Raw genomic sequence first — 27,405 nt, 5'->3', positions numbered from 1 at the left:
GTGGAGGTGGTGGTGGAGGTGGTGGTGGAGGATTTCGTGGCGGAGGTGGGGGAGGAGGAGGTAGAGGTGGCGGAGGTCGTGGAGGAGGTTGGGTAGGAGTAGGCGGAAGTGATGGGAAGGGCGGAGGATGGGGCTTTGGATGGGGATGGGGAGGTGATGGACACGGCGGAAACGGCGGTCGTTGTTGGTATCCCGGTTGTGCTAAAAAAAACAAAGGGAAGTCGTAGTTAAATCAGACATACCCTAAGAGCTATGGTATGCCTTTTAGCCATGCTTTTTCATCACTTCTACATACACAATAATTCCACTGTTTTGTAACCCCTTTTTTATTTGTTTTGTACTTTTCAACGGCTTAAGAACAACACAACAATTAGCTCCGTTGTTACATTTGTTTGTATGTTATGTGCTTCGATTGAAAAAACTAAATAATAATGTTGTTTCCCATTGTTTGTTCTTACTTATTCTGTCTTTCTTTGTTTGATTTATCATAATTTTTTTAAAGAGTTCCCAATTCTTTCACTAGCGCATAACCCGGTCAAGTATTTGATAACTCAAACGCATGAATATGGAACAACCTACGATCTCTCTGATTATATTATCATAACTTACTGGTGTAGTCTATCTAATAACATTACATCATGCATATGATTCGTTGACATGAGACTAAATTAAAAACCTCAGTTACAACGGGTCAACCCTGACCCTGATCCGCCGTTTTCGTCAGTCGCAGCTCCAACACTTTCCTGTGTGAGTTAGAGTGAATCTCAGTCGAAAACGTCGGGCTACAAGCGGGTCTATACTCGGGTAAAAGCCGACCCGACTTAAACCGGACCCCACACGCATTACACAGCGTCTTCGCACCTAACGGACCCATCCTCCATTGAGGCGTTTTCTGGACCCCACAATGGCTGCAGCACCGCCTCGTCTGCTGCTGGACACCGTCCCCGGACGACGTCTCTGCCTTCGGTCTCCCTCTCTTCTTCTTCTCGGTGGAGACAGCGGTGTACAAGGAGGAGTACGGTGACTCCAGAGACCATAGATGGCCATTAGTACGACGTCGTTTGCTTCGGGGTTTAACCGGAACGTACTGCCTTTGAACCTCCACCGACGCAACTGGATTCACTGGAAAGTCATGATAATCTGAAAAAGAATCATCCACGAAATTTGATAGCCACTCTAGGTCTTCCAAATCACCAACCTTTACATAAAAAAGAAGAAGATAATTTTAAAACAGAGCAAAAACAGAGTAAAAACAGAGCAAAAACAGAGTAAAACAGAGCAAAAACAGAGGAAAAACAGGGGAAAGGGAAACATAGTGCGCAAGTGGACTCACTGGAGCGTTGAGCTTAGGGCCAGAGCCGGGAAGAGATAAGATATCATCGAGAGGTGAAAGAAGGGTGATTTGGTCGGAAGAGCTGTTAGCTTTCTCACGTTCTTCTTCTCTTGGTGAAGAAGACGACTTCTCTCGTACGAAAGCGTCCGTGTTAGACAAGTCAAGAAGGTCATCGACGGAGAAATCACTGAGGAATGCTTCTACATACTCCATGTTGCTGTTTTTTTTTTGGTTAGAATTGCCCAAACCTGTGACCGCAGTTATTTTAAAGATAGGAGGAGCAGTTCCATATTTCAAGAAATGTTTGTTCGAGTTCCAATATTTTCATTTGTTTTTTTTTTTCAAAAATTTAAAATTCATGAGATAGAGATGGTGGAGTCAGGACATAACTGATTGGGGCCTGTAAGCAAAGAGTGGGTTAGGTTTTGTGGATTTGGGTGACTTGTTTGGCAATGTCTCGTCATTAATCAACAAACCAATGCATTGCCACCTCATTTTCCCCATCCCAACGTACGAAAAGAATTGATCTACAGACTTTTAAAAATGGTTAATCGAAATTTAATGGCAGATTTATAGAGTTTTGTGTGATAAGTTATTACAAGAGGAAAAAACTTTTCAGAGGATTTATTTGGTAGGCTTGCAGAATGTGTAAAGACAGAAGGAGAAAACTTTGAAAACACCAGATAAAACTTTCAACTCTTCATTATTATTTCCTTAGAAACATTACAACGTCATTATCATTCTTTTATATACCTACTATGTCTTGACTTATTCGTTGCTTTAGCAAATGCCAGCACATTGGTTGAAGGCATCAAATCTGTTCGAGGTGAGAATCCCATGAGCTGGCAAGGTCGTACGACCACAGCTGATCTTCTTTACCGTTGGAGCAGTAGTTGGTTGTTTCTCCTTCTGTGGCCCAACACCTTGAGCTGAAAGCATTGAAGTGTTGTGGCTATTACTCCCCCTCAAACTTAGTGTGAGAGGTGAAGACACACCAAGTTTGCTGCGTAGCTTGAAGAACGCGTCTTGAGGAAGGTACTTCGTGAATATGTCCGCAAGCTGGAGCGTTGCAGGGATATGTCGAACTTCCAGTTTCTTGAGAGCCACTCTTTCTCTGACGTAGTGAAAGTTAACTTCAAAATGCTTAGTCCGCTTGTGAAACCTTGGGTTAGCTGTGAGGCAAACCGCAGAGAGATTGTCACAGAGCATCAATGGTGTTACCGTCTGTTGAAGTCCCATCACATTCACAAGATTCTGCAACCAAGCAACTTCAGAGGCTGCCAAGGACATGGTCCGGTACTCGGCCTCTGTTGAAGATTTAGAGACAGTCTCATGTCTCTTGGCAGACCAAGATATGATGTTTGATCCGAGAAAGCTACAAAAACCACCAGTAGAGCGACGAGTCTCAGGGCATCCAGCCCAGTCGCTGTCACTATAACAGATCATAGTAGAGTTAGCTGTAGCAGAGATGCTTATTCCCATCTCATAAGTGCCTTTGACATACCTCAAAATCCGCTTGAGAAGAGTGAAATCAGACACACTCGGCATATGCATTTTCTGACATATGTAGTTTACAGAAAACTGCAGGTCAGGACGTGTTAGTTTCAGGTACTGGAGCTTCCCAGCCAAGCTCCGAAAGTAACTTGGATCAGAGAATATTTCATCTTGTCCATGAAGATCGTTGAGTTTGATAGGCAAAGGCGTTGGCATAGGGGTACAATCACGCATACCTGCAGCGACGAGCAGATCTTGAGCATATTTAGACTGGTTGAGGAACAAACCCTCAGCCTGGTGATGCACTTGAACACCAAGGAAGTAGTGAACAGGGCCCATATCTTTCATACGGAAGACAGTATTGAGGCTTTCAAGAAGCTTCTCAATCAAGGCAGGGTTGTTAACAGTTAGGAGCATGTCGTCAACATACAGGAGCAAATAGATGACGTCTGAGCCGTGATGATAGATGAAGAGAGAGGGATCAGGGAAGCTACATTGAAACCCAAACTCTATAACAAAATCACTGAACTTGTCAAACCACGCTCGTGGAGCTTGTCGTAGACCATAAATAGCTTTTTTGAGTTTCCAAACATGATCTGGTCTTGCTGGATCTTCAAAACCGGGAGGTTGAGTCAAATAAACTGTTTCTTTTAAATCACCATGAAGAAAGGCATTTTGGACATCAAGCTGTTTGATATCCCACTTCTTGGTCACTGCAACATGAAGAATAGTTCGGATTGTAGCGGTGCGAACGACAGGGCTAAATGTTTCAATATAAATCAATGCCTTCTTCTTGCTCATTTCCTCTTGCAACCAATCTTGACTTCAACTTTAGTAAGGTACCATCAGCATTGAGTTTGACCTTATGAACCCAACCACTATTCAAAGGCTTCTGACCAACTTTTGGTGGAACAAGCTCAAATGTCTCAGTGATGACCATGTTGTCTATCTCAACTCGCATTGCATTGTTTCAACCAGGGTGTTTGAGAGCAGCTTTGAGAGAGTGAGGTTCAGCATGTTCTGACTTGTCTGTGAACAAGGCATACTTAGGATTCGGCTTGTGAATGCCAGACTTGGCTCTTGTAGTCATACTGTGAGGAGCCAAGACTACAGGTTCAACAGCTTCAGGTGCTTCTGCATCACTTTCATCAGTATCAGAGGAACTAGAAGAGGACGCGACATGGTGATCAACCTGAACTGGTGAAAGAGGAGTGTGAACTTGGGGAGGAACACCAGTTGTGTTGACACGTTGAAGAGGAGGGTACTCTTCTTCTCTGAGGCTGAGCTCTTCCTGTTCAGTTGTTTCCTCTGAAGCAACAGCAGACCTTTTCCAAGCTGATAGTAGAGGTGAGGTTGGAGCTGAAAGAAACTGTGAGTATATATCGCAATAGGGAAACTCAGTTTCATTAAATAGGACATGTCTGCTGATATACACTCTGCCTGTGGGTGGGTGAAAGCATATGTAGCCTTTATACTTGTCATTATAACCAAGAAAGACACATACCAGAGACTTTGGGTCCATCTTGTTCTTCATATAGGGACGGAGATAGGGAAAGCATTTACACCCAAAGACACGAAGTGCAGTATACACCGGCTGTTTCCCAAAGAGCTTATGATAAGGACTGACATTATCTGGCAGGGAAGATGAGGGAAGAAGATTGCCAAGGAAGTTCGCAGTGAAGAACGCTTCAACCCACAACTGTTGTGGAACTCTACTACCATACATCATCGTAAACCCCAACTCTGTGATATGTCTATGCTTCCGTTCTGCGAGACCATTTTGTTGAGGTGTGTGAGGGCAAGAGACAAGTTGTTTGATCCCACACGCAGCTAGATGACTGAGAAAGACTTGACCCACAAATTCTCCACCACCATCACACTGAAACTGAATTATTTTTGTCTGAAACTGTGTTTCTACCAAGCTTTGAAATTGAGTGAAAACAGAAAAAAAATCTGATTTCAACTTAAGAGGATAGAACCAAGTGAATCTTGAGAAGTTGTCAACAAAAATCACATAGTATTTAAATCCTTGAGTAGAAACAACAGGACTAGGACCCCAAAGATCACAATGAACTCTTTCAAGAGGTTTAGTTGACACTGTTTCAGAAGATAAAAAAGGAAGTCTGCAGCTTTTTCCTAACTGACAAGCATCACATAACAGGGAGGAGCTTGTCTTATTTATAACTATCGACTTGTTCTTGACCAGAAGTTGAAGGATGTCTGTGTGTGGGTGGCCTAACCTTTGATGCCAAAGATCACCGCTTGTAGCTTGTTGCCTAGTGGAGTAGAAGGCTTCAAACTGTCCATCCTTCAACATGTACAAGTCTTTATGTCTTTGTCCTTGAGCTATTACCTGTTTTGTCTCCTTGTCCTTAACAGAAACAGATCCAGAATCAAATGTAATCTCACATGGGAAGTCTGATGTTAACTTTGAAACGGATAAAAGAGACTTTGTAATGTCAGGACAGACTAGTACATCATTAAGTGGTAAAATACCTTGAGGAGTTTGTAAGGCAATAGAACCGACATGAGTTATAGGTAGAAAGTCACCGTTTCCAACTATAACTTGATCATTACCAACATATGGCTCAGAAGGCTGCAGACGAGACGCACTGTTGGTGATGTGAGCTGAGGCAGCTGAATCTGGATACCATTCTTGACCTGAGTAGCGAGGCTGATCAGACAGTTTCACGGCAGTTAATGCGTTGTGGAGCTGATGCTGCTCTGATGTATTGTCGTCCTGATCAAACCTATTAAAGCATCTGATCGCAGAGTGACCATAGCGACCACATATTTGACAGGTAGGCTTAACGTTGGATCCGGAGCCAGAGAACTGCTGATGAAACCCTCTGCCACGTGTGGAGTAGGAGTTGGAGCTTCTTCCTCTGTAACCACCACGATTAGTGTACCCTTCTCTGCCTCTGTTGGAGTAACCTCTTCCAGCGGTGAAGGCAAGATGAGGGTTGACCTCAGGAGGTTGATTAAAAACATGTAACTTGTCGTCAAAGTTAACAAGCTTGAACATTGCATCATCAAAAGACATCTCAGTTAGTGAGTCCATCGAGTGTTCAATCACCGTACAAATGGACTCATACTCCTTTCCAAGACCACTAAGAGCACCGTAAATCATTTCTTGTTCAGTAACAGGATACCCAATAGAATCAAGCTGGTCACAAACACTCTTCACATCACCCAAATATTCAGTCATGGTCTTTTGGTTCTTAGACATACCTTGTAGCTTTCTCTGTAGATCTAGTTTCCTTGTTGCAGAGACTCGGTTGTACTTCTTCCCGAGATTGAACCAAACTTCTTGAGCTGAATGCAACCCATAAACTGATCTGAGAGCTTCTTCGGTAAGAGAACCAAAAAGCCATGCCATAACGAGCTGATCTTTGCGAACCCACTGAACAAACTCTGGATTCGCCACCTCTGTAACCGCATCGCCATCTGTGGTACGGACCGTCGGATCTGGACGAGGAGAGGCACCGTTGACATAACCGAGAAGAGATTGGCTAGACAGGAAGGACTCAAACTGGGTTTTCCACAAGAGGTAGTTTGTAGATCCCAGCTTAAGTGTAACACACTGAGAAATACTCAAAGATGGAGAAGAAAAAGGATCGTTTTTATCTCCCATGGCTCTGATACCATAAAGACAGAAGGAGAAAACTTTGAAAACACCAGATAAAACTTTCAACTCTTCATTATTATTCCCCTTGGAAACATTACAACGTCATTATCATTCTTTTATATACCTACTATGTCTTGACTTATTCGTTGCTTTAGCAAATGCTTTGTTTTATTCGTTGCTTTAGCAAATGCCAGCACATTGGTTGAAGGCATCAAATCTGTTCGAGGTGAGAATCCCATGAGCTGGCAAGGTCGTACGACCACAGCTGATCTTCTTTACCGTTGGAGCAGTAGTTGGTTGTTTCTCCTTCTGTGGCCCAACACCTTGAGCTGAAAGCATTGAAGTGTTGTGGCTATTAATGTGATCTTGTTTCTATCTCATGAATATGATCAGAATGTAACATCAAGAAGACAAACTAAAATACAAGAAAAAAAGAAAACATAAATAATGGAATTTTTTAAAAGGGTGTGGTAATCTAAAAGCATGATCAATAGAGATTCTTAGGGTAGAGTTCTTACCGAAATATAAGAATCCGTCTTTTTAGTAAAAAGTTAATAGATTGATTCTCATATTTCGGTAAGAATTACATCCTAAGAATCTCCATTAATCATGCTTTAACGAACTAATGAGTGGAGGTTCATCTCAACCTAAACTTTCATGGTTTTATTTTACCTGGAAGTGTTGTTGTTATTGGGCCAAAACAATCGCCGATCAATTATCCACGAATATGGTTGAAATGAACTTACAGTAATTAGTTCGTTAGAATTAGCCATTAGGTAAATGGAATATATTTTCTTAGATAAAAAAATTTGATGGCATTGGAGAAAAAAAATAGAAACTGATAATAATTCGTCGAGAAGAATGATTTGAGAATATGGAATTTAAAGTCATGCATTAGGGGCCACTCGACCGTCGGTGGAAGGCCCAGTATGGAGAATCCGAAAATGGGACCGAAAAAAAAAACATTTTTGTTTTTTATTGTCTTCAAATAAAGAATTGAATGTGTCGCCCAACTCCTCACCATAACACATGATAAATTGTAGTATAATCTGTTGACAAAAAAAAATTGTAGTATAATCTCTCGCCGGAACATCCATGGCCGTCTTAACCAATATAATAGCCCTAGGCAAAACACAAAATATTGACATTTTTATAAATATTTTCTATATTTTTCTTCACTGCATTTTTTTTAACTTGAACTCTAAAACCTGAAACTAGTGTTTTGAAAACTGGACCATACCAGTTGGTCGGACCGTGATTCGGCCATCTATTCAGTTCCAGTCTATACTAAAACCAGATTTGAGTTAAATTGGCAAATCCGGTCAAAAACCGGTAAAAATCGGTAAAACCAGTGATCAAGATTGATATTAAAATCCTATTTTTTCAAATTCAATTATTTTTTTAACTGCAAATTTTAAAAATATTTCATAAAAAATCATATTGTTTTCTAAGTATCTATCTAAATAAATTATTTTCATTATTTTATATTATTTTTTAAAAAAATATTTTGTTTTCATATCATTTTTAGATTCTAATAATTATATAAAATTTTATAAAAATAACTTTATGTTATACGTATAATATTTACTTAATATAAAATTTAATTAAAATTTAAAACCCAGTTGAACCAGTTGGACCGGTCTGACTATTGATCTAGTTACAATGCCGAATCAACGTCTGGTCTGGTTTTCAAAACACTACCTGAAACAAATAGAAAAAAATATCTCAAAACTAATAGTGAATGTATAGATTTTTTATTGTTTTGTCTTGTAATAAATAAATTAGGTTTACTTAATTATCTTTTTGATAATTTAACAGATTGGAATCAATGCTATTAAATTTGGAACATGTCCGGTTGATATTAGTTTAGTCCAACAATTATTTTTAATATCAATATTACATCTACTGATAACTGTATTTACTTTAACTTACAAATATTCTATAACTGCTTAAAAACTAACTACGTTCTCTTTATATAAAGTTCTATAACGAAACCAGTTATGCTTCTTCCTGCAAAAGTCAGTTCGATCATTATTATTAACACTCAATTTTTCATGATTTAACCGAGTTGCAGAAATTCAGCAAAAAAAAAAAACAGTCTTGTTCTCAGAAATTTTTCATGCAATTATTTGTAAACTATGAGTCTAAGTTTCATATTGGCAAGAAATTGTGCTCCTGTTCAACTGCAATGGTTGGATTATTGATTAACCTATTTACATATATATATCGTTCAAAAACATTGAGTGATGGGCAGTGAAATCAAGTTTATTAAAATCATTCAAGTTTTTGTGTGTTAAGATGTTTAAAACTGGATGATGAATAACAAATCTTCAATTTTGATGCATAAATGAAAAAGAAACATCAAAAATTTAGATCGATTACGTTTGCGGCGGTGGAAAAAAATTGCAGAAAGATAGAAGCCTTGATAAATAGAGAAGATAAAGTATTTACACATTTGCAATTAGTGAGAAAAAAAAAATCCAAAAAATCAGATCTTGCTGCGAACCCATATAATCTTTGATAACAGCCGTCTCTTTTACCACTAGACCACAATGGTTCATCCACTTTGGAATCGAAATATCAAATATACATATATTTTTTTTTTGTAACAGAATATATTAAAAATTATTTTTTCAAAAAAATTGGTTCTGTTTTCGGTACGGGTTGGGTTTGATATTGGTTTGAGTATATAGGCTAAATCTAATAGATTATGAGACTTTAATTTTCGGATTGTTTTCGAGTCGGTTCTTTTTATACGAATATTCTTGATTAACTATGTTAGATATCTAATAAGAAAATATAATATGTTGCAAACTTTTGGAATAAAATAAAAAAATAATTTCTAAAATATATATGACATAAATGTATAGTTATGTAATTTGACATATTTAATATAGTTATCAAAAATTATATTAAATTAAATTATGATTACAAAAAAACATAAATACTTTTTTTTCTAAGGGCTTTACAAAAAAACATAAATACCAAAATTAAATTTCTCAAAAAAAAATTAAAACAAAAAGGCGGATCAAAATCTAGTGGACTTTTAAAACAACACAAAATTTTTTTGGATCCATAGAACCATGGTAAATGTCCATGTTGCCATGGATAAGAGCCGGGGCTGAGAACATGGTAAGCCGAATAGATATATTGGCGTAGACACTAATGAAATTCCTTGAATTGTAACAATTTGACTCGTATACAGTAGACTAACTGTGAACTACACCAACAGTCCAACACATAAAAGTATTGTATACTTCAGATAAAAATTAAAAAAAGGATGAGCTCCAAAACTAGTAAACTACTCAAACGTGCAAACACCTAATCTTTTATTTTAAAAGAAACATCTAATTTTTTACTCGAATTTCAAAATAATATCATGTTCACACGAATCATAAAAGCAACTATACATTAAAAATAACGATATAAAGATGATAGATTTCTAGCAACATAGGCATAAGTAGATTACAGAAAAGATATAATAAATACTCCATACGTTTCCGAAAGTAAGATGTTTTAGAATTTTTATCTGTTTCACAAAAATATATTTTCTATATATTTAAGGTATTTTTTTATACTTTTAAAAAATATTAAATGAAAATATTTGAATCGATCAAATTTCATTGGTGAAAAGTTATTGAAAAGTATATAATAAAGTAAAAGAAAATTTAAATTATAAATATTTATTGAATTCTTAATAAGAACACTTTAAAAAATCTTATTTTCGAGAACGGGAAGTATATCACTAGTAGCATAGGCTTTTCTTTTTTATCTAACATTATATTGATTATAAAATAAATCTACTAAATTTCAATCAAATGGGAGTTTGGTCTAGTGGTATGATTTTCGCTTCGGTTGCCAGAGGTTCCGAGTTCGATTCTTGGAACACCCCTTATCCCTTACTTATTAAAGGAGGAATATTCGTAGAAATAAACCTTGGCCTCATGTGTTTATTACATGAGTGTCATTTCCTATGTATCTTCACCTCATGCACTCTCACTAACTTAAAAAAAAAAACTCTTTGTGAACTAGAATAATTACAACCAAATGTCATTGGTCATATACATTATACTATATGATGATTACAATCCGATTTGGAAAAAAACTGAAATTTATGACAGGCAGAATATTAACTCTTTTGTAAAAGGTAACAAAATAAATTCGACATCTATCAAATCGTTTGGTTATTTGGTCAAATCTTAGAGTCAAGATTCCTTTATATTTGTTTCTTTCTTAATTGTAAAACTTTCCAATTTTTAAAATATAGACTAAAAATCTGATCAAATCTTCTGTAATGCCAAAAAACAGTTACAGGAAGGCACTACGGATGATGTATTACGCAGACCATCACGGTTTCCCCATTGTGACATTCATTGACACTCCTGGAGCCTATGCAGACCTTAATTGGTCATTTTACTTAATCACACATGAAATGTGACCATATATTGAAGTAGTTTATTATTATGTTAGAATCATAATCATAATCATAAATTTTCGGTCCGGTTATATATAACGTGGACTATAAGCTATATATATAACGTGGATTTTGCTAAATATATATAACGTGGACTATAAGCTTATTTCCGGTCTGGTTATCTACAATGCAAAGATCTATCTATTTTTTAAAAAATGTCATATATTCCGGTAAATATAAAAATCGTAAATATAAAAATCTATTTAAGCGGACAGTATTTGTATGAAAATTAATCAATGAATCATAATCATAAGTCTTGAAGAATATTTAAAATTAATGAATGTATTTAACTATATATGGCATTATTTCCTGTTATATATTCACAAATTAAGAGTCAAAGAAGCATTATAGAAAAATTTTGACTCAGGCCAGTAAGGCCAGTATATATATATGGAAATTGGAACAATTTGTAAGTGTCTAACACCAATTCAGACCAACGATTTGTTGAATAATTATTTTCAGAGTTGATCATGTATTTTAATTTCGTCAATTACGTCAATAAGTATTAATATATTTATGGAGACTGATTATTCTCCGCAAGAGTAATCGTTTGTTGTATCAACAAGTAATTGAAAAACTAGACTAAATATGGATAACGTATTTACACAATCGTAATGACTCAGTCCGGTGCGGTTTATATAGGAAAGTAACTAATAATTTTTCAAAAATATTATGGTAAGTCAATAAATATACAAATAATATTTTTAATTTTTTTGAATGCTTATAATCTCGCGGAACAAATTTCTTGATGTAATCCTTATGCACTTAATCCTACCAATTATAACTATATATATCATACATAACTTTGACACACCGTATCACAATCAACTTGCTACAAAACAAGCATATAAAATTTGAGAGCTATGAATTTCATCTCTGACTTTTTATTTAAAGAAAACCAGGAGAAAGTTTTATCAGTTTTTTTTTTGTTTCCTTATAACTTATTTCATCTAGCATTTTATTATCATGTTGCCTACGTTTAATTTTATTGTATATTCATAATTTATATTATGAAAATAATAATTCTATTTCTTATGTTTTGTTTTATATTAAATAAATAATAAATTTATGTAAGTCCTTCTTATTTTTATAGATTTAATTCCATGCAATATACTAGAGTTTGGTTATTTGGTCAAAATAAAAAGGAAACACAATTGAATTTCAATATACTCGATGCAAACTCGAGTTTCCAAATTATAACCTACGCTTAATTGGTCAAAATATTAAGTAAACACAATAATATTGTTAACATATAAAAGGAAACAAAATTCAAAGAATCAAAAAACTTACCTTAATCGTTAGGGAAATATTTCTGATATATTTTTGGCGTGAACAACACGGATCTTATAATACATTAAATATACAAATTAATTTTAATGGTCATCGCATATAAATTTATATTTACATACTAAAATTCCTCGCTATATCCGTATTTTCTTACATATATTTTTTTTACTATGCCTTTAACTTTTATTATGTCTACATATTAAAAGTTATAATATTTTAATAATCTCCTCGTTTCGCGCATGGCGCGGATTATCACATAGTTTTTTATATTGCTCTATCATATTTTTTTTTCCCTCTAGATTTTTGTTAACACAATAAAATGCGTATAATACGGTGGTTCACTTACCTGGAAAAGTAACGTTTACATGACTAATTAGCCCAATGGGCTTAAGCAAACATAATTAGAACTATAATTTATATGTATATATCATTTTCTCCGGAAATAAACATTACACTATGGATATCTATGGCGACCAAGGAACGACTAGAAATAATGTATATTCTAATGTTTAAAAAAAATTATCATTCACAAAGAATTATTCTCTCTTATTCCCTCTTATTCTTTTTTTTTGCAGAGAATTAAATAACAAAATTATTCCTTGTTAAATTTGAGAAGGAATAATCATTCCTTTTCATTCTTGCTATTTTATTCCTGTATATTATTTTTTATTCGTTCCTCTTGTTTCCCGAATGGTCACTAGTCATAAGTTTGTTTTTAGACCATCGGATTAGTTTTTATGACTATTTTTACCCCAGCCGTCACCAGGGCCGGATCTGGGCCAAGCCCATTGAAACATTAGTCTTAGGTCTCCAAAAAATTTATACAATTTTTATATGGCTAAAGACTCCCAAATCATCACAAATTATTTTTTTTATAAATGTTCTTAAGAAATGTTTAAAGCCTCTATATTCTCGGATCCGGCCCTGGCCATCACCGCACTAGAATAATCACAGATCTATTGATCCAAAATATTATTCACTAGACAACCTAATGAAAGTAGTACTGTTGGCGTTTCCAAAATTATTGAAGTTTCCCAACTATATTTATGTTAATCGTATCATCCATGCTACTACTTTATTCAACACAAAAGTAAACTAATACAACTTCATAGCTATGAATTTGATATCACGAGCAGTGAAGCATTTAATGACCGGTGCCACTAACCAGTAACCTGACGTTCGGAATTTATTAGGTGAGACAATATAGACACCAATTAATGTCACCGATCCATACTATAGTCTTTGTAGAAAATATCTAACATGTTACATGTGAAAACTCAATAAGTCTGATCAACTTGTATAAAGATCTAATTCAAAGATATTGACTTTCACGTTCATGATAACGATTTATTAACCTTAAGACATCAGAACCTAATTTAATGTTTACCTTACTATTTCCACTTTTAACGACCACCTATAAGTGGTTGAAACACTCTAGCTCCGAAAGAGGCAATAAAAGAAAATAAGCAGCGAGTTTTTTAACAACCAAACTCTGCTTCAGAAAAGATTAGAGAGTTAGCGAGAGAAGCCATGGAGGAGATTGTGGATCAGAGCTTGAGAGAGATGAGAGAGACGTTTGCGAGCGGGAGGACGAGGAGTGTGAAGTGGAGGAAGACACAGCTCGAAGCTATAATAGAGATGGTTAAAGACAACGAAGACAAGATGTGTGATGTTCTGTTTCAAGATTTGGGTAAACACAGTACTGAAGCTTTCAGAGATGAACTTGGCTTTGTCATGAGATCTGCTACTACCGCTTTAAACTGTCTTGATAAGTGGGTCGTTCCCAAAAAGGTAAGAACCTTACAATATGCACATATTTAACAACTGCAGTATGATATAATATGGTTTCCGGATTAGGAAACTCAACTATCTTGAAAATTTGCAAGAAATACTCCATCAGTTTCTAGCTGATCATGTTTTAAAAAAAATTGTTTCAAAAATATATTTTTAATACATTTATATTAGGTAAATTATAGTAATTTTTGAAAATAATAATTGTATTTATTATACTTTGAAACTGGGGAAAATAGTTAAGAACAGAAAATAATAAATATATAATAAAAAAATAATATGTTTTTTTTAATGTCTGAAAACATCAACATACATTTTTTAAAAATTAGGGAATATTAAACTTTTTTTTTTTGATAATTGTTTTCTTGATGCCAAAACACAGAGCGACCTTCCTCTGTTGTTCTACCCATCAACTGGGAAAGTGATCTCAGAACCGTATGGGACGGTTCTTGTTCTGTCTAGCTGGAATTTTCCTATATGTAAGATTTCAGATCTTGAACCACTTCCATGTTTTTTTTTAATAGAGATAAATTTGTAACGTAGCTATTGTTTGTGGTCAGCTTTGTCTTTGGACCCAATGATTGGGGCAATATCAGCAGGAAATACCGTGTTGCTTAAGGCATCTGAATTAAGCCCTAACGCATCTGCCTTCCTTGCCAAGACAATCCCGTCTTATCTCGACAACAAAGCCATCAAAGTTATTGAAGGAGGACCTGATGTCGCCACTATCCTCTTGAAGCATCAATGGGACAAGATCTTCTTCACTGGTATGATATAACTTAATTCACCCCTCAAGACTCGATGACTACTTGCTTTTCGTGGAGTTTACGTAATTTTTTATTGTTCGTTTGTAGGGAGTCCAAAGATTGGAAAAATCATAATGGCTGCAGCTGCAGAGCATTTGACTCCAGTGACATTGGAGCTTGGTGGAAAATGTCCCACCATAGTTGATCACCACTCTGTCTCCAAGGACATGAAGGTATGTGTATTGGTCTGTTTTACCTGATCTTGAAAGTGTCTGAATTTTATATATTGGTGATGAGCATGTGTAGTCGGTTGCGAAGAGAATCTCTGGAGGGAAGTGGGGTTCTTGCAGTGGACAAGCTTGTATCTCTGTAGATTACGTTCTTGTCGAAAAGAGCTATGCGTCTACTCTAGTAAGTCTACACATAAGCGCAAACGCAAATGCTGTTTCTGTATTATCTCTAAGAGTTTGGTGATTTTTTTCCTATAGATTGAAATGTTGAAGCCGATGATAAGGTCTTTCTTTGGGGAAAACCCTAAAGAATCTGGATGTCTCTCTAGGATTGTCACCAAGAAACACTTTCAGAGATTGGCTCGTCTTCTTAATGATCCTGGTGTTCAAGCTTCAATCGTTTATGGTGGCTCCATGGATGAAGAGAAGCTGTATGCTTTCGGTTTAATCATGTTGCTTGCATCACACGAAATTAGTTCTATAAATCCTTTAACCTAAATTTGTTTGACAGGTATATTGAGCCAACCATCTTGTTGGATCCTCCTCTTGATTCTGAGATAATGAATGAAGAAATATTTGGCCCAATTCTCCCTATTATCACAGTGAGCATCTTTAATCTAACTCTATATTTTTCTCTATATTATGTTCTACATACATAATAGAGTTTTTAATATTTTTAGAAACATATATATTTAGAGATAAAAATAATATTTCTTTATATTTTCTCTTAAAAAACTATTATAAAAGCTATACAATGGAATAAATTCATCTTTATAATATAATTCCTCTCTTTTTGAACTTTAAATTCATCTAATTTAGAGAAAATATAGAAATGTGTTAGTGATATAAGCAAATATAACGTATTCAATCGTACAGATTACTGACCAAACTGAAACAATTGCTGATTATCTCCTCTGATGTAATGAAGTTACGTGACATCCAAGAAAGCATAGGGTTCATCAAGTCAAAACCAAAGCCACTTGCCATCTATGCATTCACCAAGGACGAGAACCTTAAAACTAGAATCTTGTCTGAAACATCTTCCGGAAGTGTTACTTTCAACGACGTCATGATCCAGGTATATATAATATGTAGAGCTTGATTTTTGACTCTGGTTTAAGACAATTTTAGAATTTTTTTACATCTTCAAGTGTTATTGTAATTGCAGTATATGTGTGATGCGTTGCCCTTTGGAGGAGTGGGAGAGAGTGGAATAGGAAGGTATCACGGGAAATACTCATTCGAATGTTTCAGTCACGAGAAGGCAATAATGGAAGGAAGCTTAGCAATGGATCTTGAAGCTCGATACCCTCCATGGAACAGTTTCAAGCTCACCTTTCTTAGACTCGCATTTCGTGAAGCTTACTTCAAGCTTGTCCTCTTTATGCTTGGTCTTAAAAAATAAAGTCAGAGACACACGCATAAACACAATATACACATATATATATATGAAATTGATTTATATCACTTTATGTTTGATTTTCATGTCTTCACCTAATAAGTTTGATTCAACTGTCATTCAAGCATTGATTTTCATATCTACACCTAATAAGTTTGATTGAACTGTTATTCAAGCTTGAGATATTATATATAGTAGTTTTTTCACATCTAATATATTTCTACCGTGATATATTCTTAGTAAACCCGGTTAAAAGTAAATTTAACGAAAAAATATATTAGTATTACGAAATTCTGATTGCAAGATAACCGCTATTCAAAAAATATAGGCAGTGGCGAATTAGATAGTAGTGGAATTATACTTTTTGGTTAATGAGTGAAATAATATACTTGGATGAACCATTTTACTAGTTGACAAAAAAAAGGATGAACCATTTTACTAGAAAATGTATGAATAATGTGATACTTCAATACTCAATATTCATCTAGAAATATTGGTATTAAACTATTAATAAATGAACCACTCAACCGTATACCTGTATATATACACATACACATTAATATACCTACATAGAGTCGTGTATATGTGAGTAAAGGTATACGAGTGTTGTCCAAAGAAAAAGCTGAGAAAAGTATGGGCACACACCACAATTATAGGTTACTGCATCACTGAGCCAGTTTCTTTCATCCCCACCCTAAGTAAAGAGCTCTACCAAAACCCTAGCTAGCTTCTTCTTTTTCTTGGTTGATTGGTATATACGTTCCCCTTACTTGCCCCTCTTCATATCCAACCTCTGCAACATTCCTCATTATTATTAATTTTATCTTTACTTCTGTCTGTCTCTCTCACTCTCTCTCTTTCTCTCTCTGGTCATGTCTTATATGTATCTTCTTGAACTCAAATCCAACCAGAAACCATATCTCTTTTCGTTGTGTCCTTCACTCTTGGAGAGTTCACAATCAAGGAGCATGGGTGACTTGTCAGACAAGGTACGCTCCTAAACTACGTGAACTTGAGGTGATCTAATCGTTTCTTTGTTTCCCTTTCTTTAGTGTTACATATATACATGTCTATTTTCAGAAAAATAGGATTAAATTGGCTATTTATATATTGATATGGTTTCCTAACTTCGGGTGAGTATGTGTGTGCGTAATAAGATTAACAAGAAACGCTTACAAAATCGATGAATAAGTCTTTATACTGAAAAAAATTTAACTAATAGCTTCTTCTTTTTTGACACCTAACTAATAGCTTCTATTCTTCTATCACTGAACGGGATTTCGTGAATTTTTTAACTGATGATTTCGTGATATGTATGCACATCTTATGGCGGATGTTTCTTAGACGAAAATAATATAAGATAAGAGAAGTAATTTTTTGGTACAGTAACTATAATATTTTTGTTATGATAAAATCATTGGCGTCAGAACGTCTCAAAGAAAAAAAAAATGTTCATGTCTTTGTTTTGTAATCGGATATATTATTTAGTCTCTTGCATTATCTAAAGTAAGTAACACTAGTTTAACTTATAAGTAGGAGCTTTCATTAAAACTTATGAATAAGAATAATACATAATGATAAACTACAAATCTAATTGCCTTGTTTTATTCAGCAGTGCTCTAACCATAGGCACGTGATGCAAGAAGAATTTATATAAATCCACGAGTTGTTCCCTTTTTATAAATTTTCAAACACCAATTTATTGCGAACAAGAACACTGAAAGACGAATTGACGATATATAGGACCGGCGGCCAGTACGATAATCGTAACTTATATTTTGAAAAATATTTGCCCTCATTTGCTTTCCTGTCGTTATCACTATTTAATTTACTTTAGTTAGTTTACCTTTAAATTTAGATAGACTTCAGTCTACCTTATGAAAATATTAAATTTATCCAATATTATAACATAAAGAATCTCTCGTGTTTATCCAATGGGAGAAGCAACCGGCAACATAGGCATAAACATGGAAGAAAAAACGTATCGAGAACCAAAAAATTACATGTTTGCATAAACCACGAATACTCAACATTTATAAAAAAATATCCATTACCGTACAATTGAAATATAAAATTAAACACATACATTACACACAAATAAACAAACATGCAGATGTGAACCGATTTGCAATATCGTCCATGTAGTATATGATTGATAAAAAAATCACAAAACAACACATTATATATATAGAATCAATATTTTTTTTAGAAAAACTCGAGTTCTTGATTTATTTAAGATCTTGGTGGGTTTTGATAGAATTGCGTACCTGGTGGCACGAACATAGTCGCCATGTTACTGGAATAGTAACCACTCGAATTAGGATCTACAAACATCGTCGACGATCCTCCTCCACCACCAGCTATTGCCGGAGTATTAATTGGATTTCCACCACCTGCAGATGAGCTTTGATGATCGCTTCCGCCACTACCACCACTCACGTAGCTGCTTTCAGGGCCTTGGTCATATAGAATCCCTTTGAAGAGATGACCTCCGATGTTCACGGTCGTTTGATAAGCGTATTGACCATCATCTTCTTCGTCGTCTACGCCGCTCATTTTTACACACTGGAAAAGCGCATCCGAGCTCACTTCGGGCGGAAAAATTGCCTCCCCCATTTCTAACCCTAAAAACATACACACATCAAGTTTTAACAGCAACACACAAAAAAAAAAAAACAACGCACATAAACAATACATTCTTGTGACAGTGTAGTTCAGGTTAAATTATATATGACTCCTTTCACAGCTAGTCTAATGTTTTTTTTATCAATTTTTTTTTTGAAAATTGCAGACATAAACGGAATTGACAGTTTAAAAATGTTTTTTGATAGGAAAATCATAAAAAATTAGAATGTTGTATTTCTAAAAATGTAAAAAATAAGACTAAGTAGTAAATGGAAAAACAAACACAAATAGTTAAGTGTAGAGTAAAACTATATTACAAAATATAGTTTTACTCAACACTAACTTATGTTACAGTCATTCTAAAAATTTTTTTTTCTCGAATAAATTTAACATTTATTCAAAAAAAAGAAGTACAACTATCTAAAATTATTCGAACAAAACACGGTTGAGATTATGGTTTTAATCAAAAAATTAATAAAACAAATCTGATCAGACTAATAACCTGCTGAGTCGGATGGCGAGCGAAAGGAGGATGTTCCCGGAAGAGTAGCATCCCTATGACGTTTAGGGACACTGGAACCGCTGCCTCCAGATGTGGACATATGAACCTGCTGCTGTCTCTCACGGCGTCTGGCAACGGGGATCCACGTGCTCCTCACGTGAGTGGAACAATCGAAGCCACGGCTCTTACAGCAAGTCCTACAACGCATGTGAGTGCAATCTTTCTTGGCTTGGTTCCCACAATCCCGACAGCTTATGGTGATGGATCTTGATGATGTGGCTACATCACAGACGTCGATCTGATGACCTGGATAAAGATCCAGGCTTTGGTGTTGTGGTTGTGACTGATGATGATGCATGAGAAGCTGCTGCTCTGGTGGAATCTGCCATAGGCTCGAGCTTGGGTTAATACTATTGGTGTTTGTATTTGATCTATACCAAGCCCAATTCGTATTTTGTTGTTGTTGAGTTTCTTCTTCTTCGTATCCGTTGTTGTTGTTGTTGTTTCCTCCTAATGAAAACATCCCAGCCATTTTCTAATACCTAACACTTTAAACCCTAATCTTGACCCAATAGTATGCATACAACAAAAACCCTAATTACCATGAAATCCTTAAGGCTCTTGTCTTCTTCTAATTATCACTCGTGGGTATTGCTTGCTCTTCCTATCCAAATTCCAATGCTTTCCAAGATCTATTTCTCTCTCGGAACAAAACAAAAAGTGTGTAGTGAGGTAGTTGAAGTGAGAGAAAGTAAGAAGAAGAAACAAAAGAGAAGAAAGAAAGAAAGAAGAATTTAAGCTGTCTGTTTATAAAATCTTTATTATTCTGCAACGCCGCCGTGGGGGTTTGAGCTTTCTCTTTCTTCTGCTCTGCTCATCCCCAGAATTTAAGTCCCTCTCTCTCTCTAACACTCTGATTTGGGCTTTTGAAGATTCTATGAAACCAAAGTGAAAAGCTTTTCTTTCCTCTTCTCACTTCGGCTTTGTCTAAGAAAACGCTTCTAGTTATGAGTGAACAAAAAAGTTCACCTAAAAAAAGTTCTTAACATATTTCGCCAAAAAAAAAAACAAAATATGCCCTTATGAAAGTAAATATCATTAAACAAAGACTCTCTCTCTCTCTCTCCCACTCTCCCCTAACTCAGAGTTTCAAACCCACGGGGGACGATCCACCGTTTCAAGCTTTCTTCTTCTCATCCCATGGACCAGAGTTCGCCACGTGGCGAATGGCATCTTAAAATGGAACAATGTAATTAACACATAATCTTACGTAGTCATACTTAATAGCACATGTGTCCGTACGTATTAATTGATCGTATTATTTATGGTTAATTTGAAATCTCACGAGATTATAAATCTTTAACGCTTAACTTATACGTTTTCGTTTTGTCCAATCTCAAAAAATATTAATTTCTCACCTAGATGCCTTAGTTAGGGTTCTCGCTGACTCTAACTTAGCTTTAATTATGATTTTCTGTCATAATTTAAACGATTTAACTTTTTGTTAAGGAAATTAAAGTATTAAACTGTTACTTATTTATACACTTACTAGGAGTTTTCCTGCGCCATGCGCAAAAATAATAATTTTTAACATAACATTTTTTATTTCAAAAAAAAATTTTGATTTATATTTCAACATTATTAATTTATATTTTAACTTCAATAGTTATAAAAAATCATAAATTTTTGTAATCTTATTTTTTTGATTTGGTATAACTATTTAAATTTGATTTTATTTAAATTTCAATAAAGATAAAATTAGATTTTATAAAAATTGTTTTAATTATATTATTGTGTTTAATGATTATTTATTTAAAATATATATATATCTGATGAAGATGAACAGATAAATTTAAATAATGTTTAAATATTTAACTATCAATTTTTTTTTGGATTAGTGTTACTTTATTTAGTTTATTTTTATTAATGTGAGATACATATATACATATATATTATTATTTTAATTGTGATATATGAATTATTAATATATTTAATAGTTTACCATAAATAAATATTTATATGGAAAATTGACATTAATGATGATATATGAGTTATTTTTATTACCTTATTTAAAATTTCTGCAAAAAAATTTAAATTTTTATAAGGAAATTTTACATCTCACAATTAATATGATGTCATGTCATTATTTTCTAAAACCATATCATCTATTTTAAGTGTCATGTCATTTTTTTTTCAGCGAGAATGATTGTAGTGACGACTTGTGTATAAATCACTTCGAAAATATAGTCTAGAGGACTAGAGTTAAGTAATTTATAAGCTTCTTTAACAAAAAGAAAACAAAGCAACATTAGGTCTTTTGGATATCAAACAAAACGATGTTATAATCCGATACTACATTTATATTTCCTGATAATATATATACATATGGATGTCTATACTAAACGTAACTAATCTAGTAATCTTGTGATCAAATCAGGAAAACTCTTTTCTATTTTGGCTTAAGAAACGCCAAATCATGGTAGATAGATATAATCTATAAAAACAAATTCAAACTCATCGATGTTCTGCTATTTGTATTTGAGCAGCCTAGCGGTTTTTATAACACTACAAAACATTATACATTTTTTTGTTATCTATTTAAATACTATCATTCCTCTTTAATATTACTTATTATTTGTAGAATTAAGAAAACATTATTTTATAATCATGTTAATCTTTTAGGGTTGTCAAGTTCATGGTACTCTATGTAAGTCTTTTGTAATTAGGGATCTCTAACTGAAGCATAGACTAATGATATATCATATAGAAGGGTTGGAAATTTTTTGTTATTTAAGGCAACGCATCAAAAACTAATGAAAATATTATTACGAATGTAGTAAATTAATATTATTTATAATTATTTCAGAGACTAAAAATTAATGATTTGGTGAAGAATAGACCAATAATCAATATTATAAAAAATCATTTACAATATAATAGTTTACGGAAACAGAGAGATTCGGAGCAGTGAAAAGAGGTTCTCTTTTTATTGATTGTAACAAGTGAACATATTAATATTCGTTCTTGAGTAATTTGAATAGGCTAAAGAAAAAATTACCAGTAAAGATGCGAGGAAAGATGAAAAAAATGCATGTTACTCTTTGGACTCTCTGCGGCTATACAAGGGAACACTGCGCCACCTACGTGTACTTTTTTGTATTCCATTCTTTCTCCTGGAATTATATATAAATTTCTATATAAAAGACGTACGACGCAAAATAATGTGTGAAAATAGGAATGAGATTGATACTATATCGTACTATGGTAAGATTTCTATGATTATATGAAATTGCATGCTTATACTACACAATTATGCAAACTACTTACTTTAATTCAGCATTAGGTAACTGACAAAAAAATCAGTAAACTTGCTAGATGAATTATAAAAGGTCAAATTGTAACTTATTTTTGTCATTATATGAAGTTTTTAAAAATTTGAAGTCATGATTGGAAATTTGAATATTACAAAATGACATATCATGAAAAATATGCAAAATGAGATGGTAGATCACTAAAAAAATTTTATTCCAAAAACAGTGATATGAAAGAAAGAATCGTTGTTAAAAAAAAAGAAAGAAAGAATCTCTTAATTTTTGTGTATCACTAAACTTGCTAGATGACTTATAATATGAGTAGGTATAAAATGTTAATTAACGTTTCTATTAGAAAACTATATGTAAAATGGCCGACTAATTTCGTTATTTAGTAGCGAAGTCGCTAATGAAAACCACTAGTTCGACTTACATAGGACAATATATATATGGATTTGGATATCCCTAATTAACAGCCTTGATCAAAACTATTTTTGGTTGTTATATTTCGGTATGGTTATCCAGACCACTTCTAACTTGAGTAATAAAATGATTTTTCACGTTAAAAAAAAACAGCCTTAATCAAAACTTTTTGGTCAGTGGATCGCGTCTCCTTGCAGGCTCTAGGGAGGATCGGTCAGCGTCATATCAAGTCATCACATGTTTGATGCCCGAGCTACTAGACTTCACAACTCACCACAGAATATGTAAAAAATCTAAACTTGTATACAATTTGCTTTAAAAGGGCTATAGTTTGAGTAAATATGGCTATATATATAGTTGAATTCATACACGATGCTATCCGATGGATATATGCATACACTACAAATTCTAGGTTAATAAGTTTGAGGTATATTTATACAATGGAGTATGATTTTTGTGATCTGAACTAAATAATCTTTGTTTGAAATGTCAATACATCAACTAGGATTCTACAGTTCAAGATGTTGCGGTTGACCCAAAACTTGTTGAATTGATCTGCACTTTTGAGATCCAGAAAATTTGACCCACAGTCATTTTGGCCTCTATAAAACCAATGTTGTCACATCCTGATAGAACCAGAACAATATCAATAATGTTTATTTTGTTATTTGCCATTTTGGGTAATAAATAATATTGGACTCGTCCGCTTGACCAGATGATCGGACCAAATTAAACCCTAAAAACCTAAAATTAAAAATGGCTATATTAGGATCGGACCGATCCAGGTTAGTCTAGTCCGAATGATCTGGAAATAAAATGCTACTTTATAATGGTAAAATTTAACTATTAAGTTTTCGAAATTAATGAAGAAAATAAAAGAAAAAAGTAAGAGAAAGGAATGATAAGTGGGAGAGGCCCGAGAAGAAGAAGAGGTTCGCTCTCTGTCCCTTAAACCTGTCGAGAAGTCTCTCGAGCCCAGTGTTTGCCTTATCATCTGCGTTGACTCTCTTATCATATTTTCTCTTCCTATAATTTGTATTTATTACTAGTTTATTTTGTATTATATTTTATGAGTAAATAACCCATAGTGTCGCTTGGATGAGCGAATCGATGCAAGACGCTTGGATGAGCGAATCGATGTAAGACAAATAAAAGTTGACATTGTCGTCTTTAGTTGAGGTTTTGGTCACTAAGTTGCAAATGTTTATTGTTAACGCAACTAAAATGTTTTAAGTTTTAACGTTGAAGTGAGGTGTTCCTAATCAGGTTAAGGCTCCGGTTCAATTGAAGTATGCTCCGGTTCAATTGAAGTTGTGGTTGAGCTAAACCATACGAGCACGTGAGTCCCGCATGGAGCTGCACTAAAATAACGAATTGTTTATATACTCGTATTATTCTTTTGATGTTGTAAGCTGATTGTGATATAACAGTATAGAGAGAGAGATAGAGATAAGATAGAGAGAGAAAGGCAGAAGAAGTAGATCGCCATTGTTGTATCTCGAAAGCTCAGTTTGAGCTAAGATCTCTATAGTGCAGTTGCTGGTACTGTCCAGCCCCGACGAGTATAGCGGCGATTCCTTATTGGAGGAGTGCGGTGAACTCCGAGTGACCAAATTATGTTTACGTTCTCTTTCTCTTCTTTATCGTTTCTTGCTTGTGTCATTGATCGAAGTCGTTAAGTTGAAATCAAGCTCGAATCCTAACAGAAGTGGTATCAGAGCCAGGTTCGCGAGCTTAGCGAATCGGCGAAGGAGGTGAATCTTTCAAGATTGATCGGCGATGGCAGGGACTAAGTCCGATATAGAAAAGTTCGATGGCGATGGTGATTTCTCGCTATGGAAGAGACAGATGTACGCTTTCCTTAGCGTCTCCAGTTTGAAAGATGTTCTGATCGAGAAGACGAAGCTCGAAGATGAAACATATAATGATGAGAAAGATCCAGAAAAGAAAAAGAAGATCGTCGAGGCAGAGATCGCAAGATCTGAGAGATGCGAGAGGGCGATGAACATTATCTTCCTGAATGTGGGAGATCATGTCTTGAGGAAGATCGAACGGTGCACGACCGCAGCAGAGGCGTGGGCGTTACTGGAGAAGTTGTACATGCCTAATCCCTGCCAAACCGTGTTCATGCGCAGCTGAGACTTTACAGTTTCAAGATGCAGGAGAATCGAACAATGGATGATAACATAGATGAGTTCTTGAAGATTATTGGTGACTTGAGCAATTTGAGTATTGAAGTCCCGGAGGAGGTGCAAGCCATTTTGCTCTTGAACTCTCTTCCATCAAGATACGATCAGTTGAAGGAAACACTCAAGTATGGGCGTGATGTTATCAAGGTAGATGAAGTTGCGAGCTCAGCCAGGTCCGAGGAGAAAGAGCTGACAGACGTCATAGGTCTCGGAGCAGTTCAGAGAGGCACTTTGCTAGAGGAAGGTCTGAAAACAGAGGTTCTCATAATGGTCATGGGAAGAAGAAGGACTTCATGTCTAGATCAAAGTCAACAGATCGAAAGAAAGTCTGCTGGATTTGTGGAAAAGAAGGTCACTACAAGCAATGCTACAAGTGGCTCGAGTGGAACAAGCATCGACATCAGTCAGATAGAGGTGAATCTTCGATGGTAAAGGATGATGCTAAAGACTTAGTGGGGTTGATAGCAGCAGAGGTGAACGTGACTCAGAGGGCTGATGATTCAGAAGAGTGGATATTAGACACTGGCTGCTCGTTTCATATGACTCTTCGGAAGGAGTTATTTGTGGAGTTACAAGAGGTCACAGAAGGAAAGGTGAGAATGGCAAACAACTCTGTCACCGAGGTCAAATTGATAGGTTCAATCAGGTTTCAAAATCCAGACGGCACAACTTTTCTCCTCCACGAAGTTAGATACATGCCTGGTATTGGGAGAAATTTGATTTCTCTAGGAACTCTAGAGAATAAAGGTTGTGAGTTCAACGCTTCAATGAGATTATGAAGATCGTTTTGGGTTGCACGCTGATAATGAGAGGATACAAGAAAGGATCTGATACATTGTATTTTCTGAGAGGCTCTGCACTAAAGGCAGTAAACAGGTCGAGTGAGTCGTCAGCTGTGGTGTCTGGAGGATCAGACAAGGATCAAACTCAGATGTGGCACAGTCGGCTTGGTCATGTGGGAAATAAAGGACTAGAGATGTTAGTCAAACAGGGGTGCATACCAAGTGAACACGTTTCAGAGATGAAATTTTGTGAGGATTGTGTTATTGGGAAAACTCACAAGGTCAGTTTTGGTCCTGCTCAACATCTGACTAAGGAGAGACTTGACTACATACATTCAAACCTATAGGGATCACCTAATGTTCTGATGAGTCTTGGGAGGTGTCAGTACTTCGTCTTATTTACTGATGATTGGTCAAGAAAGGTTTGGGTTTATTTTCTCAAGACGAAGGATGAAGCGTTTCAACGGTTTGTTGAGTGGAAGAAAATGGTGGAAGTTCAAGTAGAGAGGAAAGTGAAGAAGCTGCGTACGGATAATGGACTAGAGTTTTGCAATCTGAGGTTCGATCAGTTTTGCAGAGATGAGGGTATTGTTAGGCATCGCACTTGCACGTATACACCCCAACAAAATGGGGTAGCAGAGAGGTTGAACCGCTCAATTTTGAACAAGGTCCGCAGCATGCTGAGTGAGAGTGGGTTGGAACCTAAGTTTTAGGCTGAAGCAGTATCAACAGCAGTATACTTGTTGAACAGAACTCCGTCATCAGTTATTGATTTTGAGATCCCAGAACATAGGTGGACTACTGAGGTTCCAGATTTGTCCGGTCTTAGAAGGTTTGGATGCATTGCGTACATTCATTCAGATGGTGGGAAGCTAAACCCACGAGCAAAGAAAGGAGTCTTCACTGGATATCCAGAAGGGGTCAAGGGTTTCAGAATTTGGCTACTGGATGAACAGAGATGCATTATTAGTTGCAACGTGGTCTTCATGGAGGATCAAATGTTCAAGAACTCCAAGTCTTCGGTTGACAACTCAGGTATAATCTCTACCACTGTAAATTCTACTAACAAACATTTGAGTTTTGATTTTGTAGGAACAGATGGTATACAAGATCAAGGTGGAGTTTTGGAGGAACAGTCTCAAGAGTCTCCAGTGCAAAGCAAAGTGCAATAGGATGTAACGGGGGCTGAGG

The 27,405-nt window shown here is 35.3% G+C and overlaps 4 protein-coding genes across 5 annotated transcripts in view; 2 read left to right on the top strand and 2 right to left on the bottom strand.

The window, feature by feature from the left end:
* Positions 1-227, top strand: part of LOC106328793 (glycine-rich cell wall structural protein) — a 671-nt gene extending 444 nt beyond the window's left edge. The window contains exon 2 of the mRNA XM_013767311.1: positions 7-227. Within this exon, the coding sequence (XP_013622765.1) occupies positions 7-227 (221 nt within the window). The remainder of the gene's footprint in view (positions 1-6) is intronic.
* Positions 228-560: 333 nt separating this feature from the next.
* On the bottom strand, positions 561-1,829 carry LOC106306995 (GATA transcription factor 7). Its single transcript, XM_013743822.1, has 2 exons — positions 1,334-1,829; positions 561-1,198 (listed from the first exon to the last, which is right to left on the bottom strand). Exons 1-2 carry the CDS (start codon positions 1,544-1,546, stop codon positions 692-694), a joined length of 720 nt encoding a protein of 239 aa, XP_013599276.1. The 5' UTR covers positions 1,547-1,829; the 3' UTR covers positions 561-691.
* Positions 1,830-13,620: 11,791 nt separating this feature from the next.
* LOC106323744 (aldehyde dehydrogenase family 3 member F1) lies at positions 13,621-16,552 on the top strand. 2 transcript variants are annotated; one of them, XM_013761828.1, is made up of 9 exons: positions 13,700-14,007; positions 14,390-14,486; positions 14,568-14,774; positions 14,862-14,986; positions 15,060-15,164; positions 15,242-15,414; positions 15,495-15,585; positions 15,912-16,061; positions 16,152-16,552. In XM_013761828.1, exons 1-9 carry the CDS (start codon positions 13,747-13,749, stop codon positions 16,386-16,388), a joined length of 1,446 nt encoding a protein of 481 aa, XP_013617282.1. In that variant the 5' UTR covers positions 13,700-13,746; the 3' UTR covers positions 16,389-16,552. The 2 variants fall into 2 exon arrangements, with proteins under 2 accessions (XP_013617278.1, XP_013617282.1); XM_013761824.1 differs by lacking the exon at positions 15,060-15,164 and having other exon boundaries at positions 13,621-14,007; positions 16,152-16,501.
* A 1,760-nt stretch (positions 16,553-18,312) lies between these two features.
* Positions 18,313-20,560, bottom strand: LOC106298148 (protein SHI RELATED SEQUENCE 2-like). Its single transcript, XM_013734230.1, has 2 exons — positions 19,510-20,560; positions 18,313-19,006 (listed from the first exon to the last, which is right to left on the bottom strand). The coding sequence occupies exons 1-2, from the start codon at positions 20,039-20,041 to the stop codon at positions 18,615-18,617; spliced, it is 924 nt and encodes a 307-aa protein (XP_013589684.1). The 5' UTR covers positions 20,042-20,560; the 3' UTR covers positions 18,313-18,614.
* Between the last annotated feature and the right edge of the window lie 6,845 nt (positions 20,561-27,405).

Source organism: Brassica oleracea, chromosome C1 (assembly GCF_000695525.1).
Source record: "Brassica oleracea var. oleracea cultivar TO1000 chromosome C1, BOL, whole genome shotgun sequence".
NCBI lineage: Eukaryota > Viridiplantae > Streptophyta > Magnoliopsida > Brassicales > Brassicaceae > Brassica > Brassica oleracea.
Note: the sequence above shows the minus strand (reverse complement) of the source record. Positions and strands in the feature narration are given on the sequence as shown.